Here is a 9,006-nt window from a genome sequence, read left to right on the forward strand (position 1 = left end):
GACGCACCGCGCGGGTCCTGATCCTCCAGCACTTCCCACTCCCCGATCGCCGGCCCGCTGCGCGCTCACCCGGTGAGCCCGCCGCTATCCCAGGGCGCCCCGCGGCGTGGAGCGTAGGGGGGCGGCGGCAGGTACTGAGGAACCAGCGAACCCGGCCGGAGCGTGACTCGCTAGCCGCGCGGCGCTGAGGCGGAGCCCCGCCCGGGCGCATGCGCACTAGCTGGCCTCGGCCACACCTCCTCCTTCTCGCGAACCAATGGCTGTCGACGCGGAGATGAGCGCTGCCGGCGCGGAGAGAGGAGGTTTCCCAGGGAGGTGGCGGGGGTAGTGTGGTTCACTTTCACAATTTTATTAAACTAGAAGAGTCCCGACGTGTGAATTAAAAAAAACACCTGAGTTCTGAGGCCGCGCCAGCCTCCACGCAGCCCGCCTTCCCGGGTGCGCCCCGCCCAGGTCCAGTCCCGCACTCTCAGGAGTTGTGTTTCTGCCGCTTCCAGAAGCGCTTGACGTCGCTGTGCCCAGCCGGGGTCACCACCATGAGCCGCTTAGCCGAGTTCTCGAACACCAGGACGCCCAGCTCCCGCGCGTGGGCCAGCAGCAGCTCAAAGTCCACTTGTGACAGGAACTGGTTATACAGGACGCCTGGGGTCCGCAAGTCAGGTGCAGCAGGGAGAGAGAAAGGAGATGAGAACGGGAGGTGGGAGCCCCTCGATGGCAGCCTCAGGGAACCAGCCTCAGGGAACCAGCGGTCTCGGCTTGCCACCCACATTTAAATCTTAACACTAGCATGACCCAGCCATATTCAGGAAGGCAGTATAATACAGTAAGAAAACCCATTGCTAACCAAAACCAGAGAAATTATCCCTATGAATTATCCCTCAAATCCTAAAAGATGATGCTGTGAAAGTGCTGCACTCAATATGCCAGCAAATTTGGAAAACTCAGCAGTGACCACAGGACTGGAAAAGGTCAGTTTTCATTCCAATGCCAAAGAATGTTCAAATTACGGCACAATTGCACTCACTCTTAAAGGAAATCAGTCCTGAATATTCATTGGAAGGACTGATGCTGAAGCTGAAACTCCAATACTTTGGCCACCTGATGTGAAGAACTGACTCACTGAGGATGAGATGGGTGGATGGCATCACCAATTCGATGGACCTGAGTTTGAGTAAGCTCTGGGAGTTGGTGATGGACAGGGAAGCCTGGTGTGCTGCAGTTCATGGGGTCAGAAAGAGTCGGACATGACTGAGCAACTGAACTGAATTGAATCCCTTCCAATTTCCCTCTTCTAGCTGAATCCAAATCACACTCATTCGAGAATTTATTTACTGCCATCAACTCATCCCGAAATAAAACATGCATGGGTTTACTAGCCCATGCAGTAAACAAAAAATAAAATGCATGAACAGCTTTTTCAGCTCACCAAGACTGAATTGTCCTTCTTCTGGCCAATGACCAAAAAACCCCACCAGAAGCCACTCACCTTCGGTGAACCGGAGCCTGTCCCTTTCCAGCTCCCAGAGCCGAATCTGGTCTGTGATGGTGGGAGGCAGCACCGGTGTCTGCAGGGGCAAGGGATGGCCCTTGTAAGGTTCAGAAGCACTGCTCCAGGCAGCCCCAGCCCTCCACTCATTCCCCAGATTTGGATTTCCATTTCTCTTTTCCATCACTTCATCACCAGGTACCAAGGGCTCTCAGCCTCCGGCAGCTGTTGTCCCTCCAGCCTCATTTTTGTACCTGTTTAAGCATCACTGGGTGGGCCCTTGTCCTTAGGAAATGGATGATCTAGGAAAACAGACAAGAATTGGGATCAATGGCAGTAAATAAATTCTCAATGAGTGCAATTCTCATTGCACAGAATTCTCAAATAAGAAAGCAGAAAAGCTACCTGTCTTCTAATGTCACTGAACATCAACTGATTGTTTAAAAATTCATAGGCATATGCCTATCAATTCAACACATCCCATAGCTGTTGTCTTTAGGTATTGCTCCCATTGGTGATGTCTGCTGCTGCTTCTTTGGCATATTTTCCCTTTCCATAGTTTTTTTTTTTTTCTTTAAAGTAATAGCAACTATTATTTTTGAGCACTAACTGCATGGCAGGCTCTGAACTAAATGGTTTACCTGTATTTCACTGACTTGGTTCAACAACCCTTTGTGAAAGTCGCTCAGTCTTGTCCGACTCTTTGCGACCCCATAGACTATGCAGTCCGTGTAATTCTCTAAGCCAGAATACTGGAGTGGGTAGCCTTTCCCTTCTCCAGGGGATCTTCCCAACCCAGGGATCGAACCCAGGTCTCCCACATTGCAGGCGGATTCTTTACCAGCTGAACCACAAGGGAAGCCCAGGAATACTGGAGTGGGTAGCCTATCCCTTCTCCAGTGGATCTTCCCAACCCAGGAATTGCACTGGGGTCTCCTGCATTGCAGGTGAATTCTTTACCAACTGAGCTAGCAGGGAAGCCCTGATAGCTGAAGTGAGATCTATCAGAAGCCCTGAGTGAGAACTGTCATTATTTCCATTTTCCAGATGAGGAAACTGAGGCTCAGATAAGAGAAACAACTAGGCCACCAGTGCAGCTAGGAAGTGGTGGTGCTGAGATACAACTGCAGAGTTATAGCTCCTCCTTACGTGTCTTCTGCAGGAGGGTCTCCCTCTCCCCACACTGAGAGCCTTGACTTCTCATGACCTGATGTTCACACGCAGACAACTCACCACCACCTTCTGTAACAGACTCCACGCTAGCCTTCCGGAAGGTGACCACCCCGTAACCTACAACCCACGTGCAGCCTTTCTTTCCACCCACACCTTCCCCAAGCAGGGATACCTGCTGGGCTGTGATGCCACTGGCAATGGCCTGCTGCACACTCTCCCGGGTCACCTGTGCCACCACCATGTTGGGGAAGCGATAGAGCATCTCAGAGAAAAGGGCAATGAGGGCGATCTGCAGCTCCGACTCTGACCAGAAGATAGGAAAAGAGGATTAGGAGGGTTCCCACCATCTAGGCTCCCCCAAGCCTCAGAGAGCTCTGTAAACCACCAAGTTACAAGTGTACGTGACCAGAAGCTGGCAGTCCCTCCTGCTTCTTTCCGCTTCTTCCTCCCCTCCCCACCAGCCTGCTCTCCAGGGGCCCTCTGTCCAGCCTCACCCGTGTAGGCATACAGTCGGTAATTGGTTTCCACAACAATGAAGCCTGGCTGATGTGCAGTGCCCCCAGCCCCAGAAACACCTGACGAGAGATTGATGGCCAGGCGTGTGGGGTAGTAACGCCGAGATTTCCTCTGAAAAGGAGAAGGGAAAGGCCACAGGCCCTCTCTCAGGCCTCACTGCCCTACATCTTCCTCCTGAAACATCAGATTCCTCCCAGTGCCCAGGACCTCAGCTCCCAACTTCTCTCCCTCAAGGGAGATAAGTATTCAGTCCTGGCAACTGCTTCTTGTGACTGCCTCCCAAGACCCCACTCTCCTTTAAAGGCCAAGGCACCATCCCACCCTGTCTCTTCAGTAGAGGCCATGTGTCTGGGTGTTCATACCTTCCTCTGGAAAACAAGCCCAAACTCACGCAGATGTTGCAGGAAGTTCAACAGAGAATCACTCATACCTTCCACAGAGTAATCCTGGGGAAAAGGAGTGGCCAGCTGGGGTCCAAAACACATCCCATTCTCCCTTTCCCAATCCCATACACTCACTCCCTCTTTTCCCATCTCTGCATGTTCTTTGTTCATTCTTATCCTCCACTGTATTGCCCCATTACCTCATTTCCCCTTCCCATCTCTTTACTCTCTTCCCATCTCGCCCACTCAGGCCCCCTGCTTACCTTGCCCAGAGTGGAGAAGCTGAGCTGGAAGAGGAAGGAGAGAATCTCCACTAGGTCCATGCCCCGACTCTAGGGAGGAATGGGCAGAGACAAAGGGGGAGGGGTGTGAGGGAGGAAATGAGAGAAAATCAGGGAACAGAGTCTGTGGGCAGCAGTCCCTCAGTGGGTCTGGGGAAGAGTAGAGCGTGCTGGCGGGCACCCCTGACCTGCTCACCTGGGCTGTCTGCAGATACTGCAACATAAAGTACCAGAGCTGGGCTGGGGTGTCCAGCAACAGGAACTGGAAGCCGGCAGAGGTAATGCAGGGTGGCTCTCCAGGTTCGGCACTGGAGACAGACAGGGCTCATGGCAGAAGTGTGCAGAGAAAGGCCACCGTCCCACCTGTGTGCCCACGTTTGTTTTTTTTGGTTTAATCTCTTGCCATATTCTGCTCTACTCTCCTTTTAAAAATATTTATTTATTTGGCCATGCCAGGTCTTAGTCGTAGCATGCGGGATCTTCCATCTTTGTTGAGGCAAGCAGTATCTTTGTGTGACATACAAACTCTTAGTTGTGGCATGTGGGATCTAGTTCCCTGACCAGGGATTGAACCCGGGTCCCCTGCATTGGGAGCGTGGAATCTTAGCCACTGGACCACCGGGGACGTCCCTCAGCCCACCTTTTTCAGTCAATCCCCTCCAATCCTGACCCAAGGTGGACTCAATTTAGCAGGGACTCAAGGACATGGCAAAACAGAGCTGTTGTACCTCTGGCTGCCTCACCTCTTCATGAGCCCAGCCTGGCTGAGGAGCTGAGCCAAGTCCTGGCTGACGGCTGCACTGGGGGATCCCACCATGAAGTGCAGGACCACCTGAAGAACGGAAGAGAACAGAGTTGGATGCCTTAAAGGCTGTGGGAAGCGGGAACAAAAGCAGAGACACCCACAGAGTCCCAAGTCCTCACCTCCCATCGCTCCTCGGCGTACTTGTCAAGTGAGAGGACGTCCCGGGCATGCTTGTCTGGTCCCAGCTGACTTGTGTCATCAGACCAGGCCTTGCCCCTATGCCAGGATGGCCAACAGTAAGGAACCCTACCTGTGTTCCCCACCCACGCTTCTGCCCTTAGTTGACCCTCATCCCCAGGGACCGTGAGTGGGAGACATTTTCTACACCATGTAGCTCCATCTGGTCCAACTTACTCTTAAAGGAGCTTCCAAAAGTGGAGCCTGCAAGGTTGCAGAGAGGCCCCTCAGGAGCTCCCCGGCCAGCAATTCAATCACTATGTCCCCTACCCAATTTAGGAAAAGACGGAAGTGACATACCCACCCAGAAGGGCAATGCGGAGGTTTTGGCGGAAGATGGGGTTGAGGATGAGGCCCTGGAGACCACCAGGGAGTAGCTGGGTGTGCCAGATACGGAGGCCGCTCAGCAACCCCGTGCTTTCCTCCTGAGCTCTGGAACAGAAGCAGAGAGGTGAGAGAGAAGACTAGGGAACAGAAAGAAGGAGACCCACAAAGGTGTCAGTTTCTGCCTTTTCTAAACTGGTGGTCCTTGGAACACCATTTCACAGAGTGAGATGTGTCTTAAGGCAATGTTTCTTTACTGTAACACCTACCAGAGCCTTGTAACAGACATCACAACTCTCCGAGAGGCAAAATACAGTAATGAGAATTTCCCAAATGTGTTTAATTATAAGTTGTTGGTGTCCCCATTAATATTTCCTAGAAGTGGTCCAAGAATAGCAGTTTGGGAAGCCTAGCTGTTGAGAAATTTGTATCTGGCTAAAAATGCAGGAGAGACTCACTTGCTGAATTCCTTCTTCACCCACAGGGCTACAGCAGCTTGCGGCAAAGGCTGCTCCAGAAAGAGCATCCGCATCACCCAGTTCTTAGCCAAAGATGGGAGCTCCCTATAAGCAGGGAGAGGGACAATGTTAATATCAGAGACTGTCTTAGAACTGCATCCCTGCCATCCATGGCCTCTCAAACTTCTCACATTCACCCCCCAACACTTTTACCTGTCTTGCTGCCCCCACATCCTCTATCTGGCTTGGCCTGACACACTTTACTCTCCAAGCCCACCAGGGCTAAGCTTCTACCCACAATAACTTATTTCAATCTGCAGGCCCCATTACATTTCCCTGCCATGGACCCTACCATGAAGGGGGGTCCTCACCTGAAGACAGCCAGGCAGGTGGCAGGGTGCCCATACAATCGATCCAATATACCAGGGCTCAGGCCTCCTAGGAATTCCTGCAAGTTCCTGCATTGTAGGTGTACTCGATTCAGTCCACCCCTGGAAGGGGTGCTCTCCATCACCTGAGAGATCCAAGTGTTAGTGTACCCCCACAAGCCATGCCAGTGTCACCCCTCACCTTTCTAATTCTGATTCCCGATCCACTGGCCCCCATGAAAACTCATCTATGGTTTCCTTTTTCATGTCACTCACCTCCTCTTGTTTCTCCCAATCCTGACCAGCCTCCCCTCTTTTCCTGCCTTCTCACCTCACTTCTGGCCTAAACACCAGTCTTCTCTCAATTTCTAGATGACAAAATTGTCAATTGTCCCATATTTGCAAAAATACTTGATATTTCAATGAATTGTCTCATCTTTACTTAAGCAGTGACAAAGATACTTGTTTGAGCCCAACCCTCTTTCCCTTCTGCCTCTTTTGGTCTGATCAGCCTATAAGTTCCAAATTTGTATGTTCTTCCCATCTACTTCTTGGCCCCACCTCGTGCTGAGCACAGCAGTAACTATTTTTCCCCTCCATGTCTCCCAAATCCAATTCCACTTCTTTCCTCTTCTCTCACCGAAGACCAACTCATCCCATTCACCCTAATCTACGCCGCACGATCTCCCAACTTGTCCCCTACTTTCTTCCCAGTCCTCGCCTCTCTCAACTCTCTCCCTCCTATCTCCACCACCCCTTCTCTCCCTGCACCCTTACCGTAACTCAGTGTCGATCCCCTCCTCGTGCACTCCGAGTCACAAGCCGTCGCTTAAACGGAGCCGGGAAGAGGAAAAAGGATGGCGGAAAATGACAGTGAAAAAAATGGGAGAAGACGAAAAATTTCACCGACTGGAGTTCAGATTGGAGGATTCAGAAGAGAAGGGAAGGAGTGGCGAAGTGGGGAGGATAAAAATCGGCGCTGCACTCGCCCACAGCAGGGCATGCTGGGAACTGGAGTCTTGTCCTTCCTCACCCGGGAGCAAGTTGAGGCGCGTCTGACTACAACTCCCAAAAGGCACCGCGAGGAAGCCTAGCGGAGAGAGGCTGGCTTGTACTTAAGAGAGCCGGGAGCACCAGAGGTCTGGCTGCTTGGTTCCGCCTCCCTATCCACCCACTCGGCTAACGGCGAGTCTAACTGACTGAACTCGAGTGGGGACTCTGGGAGTAGAAATACCCCGAGGGCTTCCTGGCGGAGGTGCAGAAACTGCTTGGTGGTGAGGCACTTACGTGTCGAGACGCAGGAAACTGGGTTCCTTGAGCTCAGTTGCTTCCCATAAAATTGGAATAATGCACTTTCCAGAGCATTTTCTCGAATTAGGAGTTAATTCAATCCATTGCGCCTTCCTCAGTACCTAAAGTGAAGTCGCTCAGTCGTGTCTGACTCTTTGCAACCCCGTGGACTGGGGCCTGTCAAGCCCCACCATCCATGGGATTTTTCCAGTCAAGAATGTTTCCTTCTCCAGGGGATTTTTCCGACCCAGGGATCGAACCAGGGTCTCCCGCACTGAAGGCAGACTCTACCGTCTGAGCCACCAGGGAAGCCCAAGTCCTCCACAAATGTTCTCATATCCTTCATGCTTCCACCCACCTCCCCAGTTCAGTTCAGTCGCTCAATCGTATCCGACTCTTTGCAACCCCATGGACTGCAGCCAGGCCTCCCTGTCAGTCACCAACTCCTGCAGCTTACTCAAACTCTTGTCCATTGAGTTGGTGATGCCATCCAGCCATCTCATCCTCTGTCATCCCCTTCTCCCGCCTTCAATCTTTCCCAGCATTAGGGTCTTTTCCAATGAGTCAGTTCTTCACATCAGGTGGCCAAAGTATTGGTTTCAGCACTTCCTGTTTAATTTGAATATCCTAATAAATGCAGTTTTTAAAAGAAAAATTGTTTAGCCTGATTTGATTTATGAAACTATTATGGGGTGAGGGAACTTCTTCAGTAAAAGCCAGAGCTACACGTTCCCCCAAATTCCTGAAAGGCAAGTTTTATTGGGAAGATCCCCTGGAGAAGGGAATGGCTATCAAGTCCAGTATTCTGGCCTGGAGAATTCCATGAACTGTATAGTCAATGGGGTTGGAAAGAGTTGGACACCATTAAATGACTTTCACTTTCACTTTCAAGTTTTGTTATTCCCACTTTGCAGACTAGAAAATGGAAACTCATTGACATTAAGAAATTTGTGATTGTAATCAGATAGCTACAAAGTGCTGGAACTGGGATTTGAAGTACATTTGCAAGTGACCAGGAATCAAAATGGTAAGACTAAGCCTTTGTTACACTTTGTAGCCAGCCCATGCATGTTTTGTTGGTCTGTTTCTTGAGCAATGTTTAAAATCCTCAAAGAGTGACACAAGACTGGCAAAGCTGCTTTATGACAGACTTTAAATAAGGTTAAAGGACAAATTATAATCTTTATTTTTGGGGGCTCCAAAATCACTGCAGATGGTGACTGCAGCCATGAAATTAAAAGATGATTACTCCTTGGAAGGAAAGTTATGACCAACCTAGACAGCATATTAAAAAACAGAGACATTACTTCGCCAACAAAGGTCCGTCTAGTCAAGGCTATGGTTTTTCCAGGAGTCATATATGGATGTGAGAGTTGGACTATAAAGAAGGCTGAGCACCGAAGAATTGATGCTTTTGAACTGTGGTGTTGGATAAGACTCTTGAGAGTCCCTTGGACTGCAAGGAGATCCAACCAGTCCATCCTAAAGGAGATCAGTCCTGGGTGATCATTGGAAGGACTGATGTTGAAGCTGAAACTCCAATACTTTGGCCATCTGATATGAAGAGCTGACTCATTTGAAAAGACCCTGATGCTGGGGAAGATTGAAGACAGGAGGAGAAGGGGACGACAGAGAATGAGATGGTTGGATGGCATCACCGAGTCAATGGACATGAATTTGGGTAAACTCTGGGAGTTGGTGATGGACAGGGAGGCCTGGTGTGCTGCAGTTCATGGGGTCGCAAA

At 50.7% G+C, this 9,006-nt stretch overlaps 3 protein-coding genes across 5 annotated transcripts in view; all 3 read right to left on the reverse strand.

Annotated features, from left to right (window-relative positions):
• VARS2 (valyl-tRNA synthetase 2, mitochondrial) overlaps positions 1-206 on the reverse strand; it is a 12,595-nt gene extending 12,389 nt beyond the window's left edge. For 2 of the 3 annotated variants that reach the window (XM_010857229.1, XM_010857219.1), the window contains exon 1: positions 8-206. The gene's annotated coding sequence lies outside the window, so the exon portion shown is untranslated. The remainder of the gene's footprint in view (positions 1-7) is intronic. The other variant, XM_010857238.1, reaches the window with a different exon arrangement.
• A 114-nt stretch (positions 207-320) lies between these two features.
• GTF2H4 (general transcription factor IIH, polypeptide 4, 52kDa) lies at positions 321-6,937 on the reverse strand. The gene is made up of 14 exons (XM_010857249.1): positions 6,749-6,937; positions 5,975-6,117; positions 5,604-5,708; positions 5,122-5,253; positions 4,764-4,860; positions 4,583-4,671; positions 4,036-4,147; positions 3,822-3,890; positions 3,538-3,621; positions 3,154-3,286; positions 2,832-2,962; positions 1,741-1,788; positions 1,487-1,565; positions 321-642 (listed from the first exon to the last, which is right to left on the reverse strand). The coding sequence occupies exons 2-14, from the start codon at positions 6,112-6,114 to the stop codon at positions 470-472; spliced, it is 1,392 nt and encodes a 463-aa protein (XP_010855551.1). The 5' UTR covers positions 6,115-6,117; positions 6,749-6,937; the 3' UTR covers positions 321-469.
• A 124-nt stretch (positions 6,938-7,061) lies between these two features.
• LOC105001134 (epithelial discoidin domain-containing receptor 1-like) overlaps positions 7,062-9,006 on the reverse strand; it is a gene marked incomplete at its 5' end in the record, with an annotated part of 14,742 nt that continues 12,797 nt past the window's right edge. Inside the window, one exon of the mRNA XM_010857298.1 lies at positions 7,062-7,217. Coding sequence (XP_010855600.1) covers positions 7,062-7,217 — 156 coding nt within the window. The remainder of the gene's footprint in view (positions 7,218-9,006) is intronic.

The sequence above is a fragment of the Bison bison genome, unplaced genomic scaffold (assembly GCF_000754665.1).
Source record: "Bison bison bison isolate TAMUID 2011002044 unplaced genomic scaffold, Bison_UMD1.0 scf7180017854783, whole genome shotgun sequence".
Classification (NCBI taxonomy): Eukaryota; Metazoa; Chordata; class Mammalia; order Artiodactyla; family Bovidae; genus Bison; species Bison bison.

Excerpts from the sequence above, each read along its gene's own strand:
- GTF2H4 (XM_010857249.1), bottom strand. The coding sequence starts at position 6,114 with ATGGAGAGCACCCCTTCCAGGGGTGGACTGAATCGAGTACACCTACAA. Across the intron at positions 1,789-2,831 it reads GTGGCATCACAGCCCAGCAG|ATCATCCATTTCCTAAGGAC; the intron begins GTATCCCTGCTT and ends CTGTTTTCCTAG. Across the intron at positions 1,566-1,740 it reads ACCCAGTGATGCTTAAACAG|ACACCGGTGCTGCCTCCCAC; the intron begins GTACAAAAATGA and ends TTGCCCCTGCAG.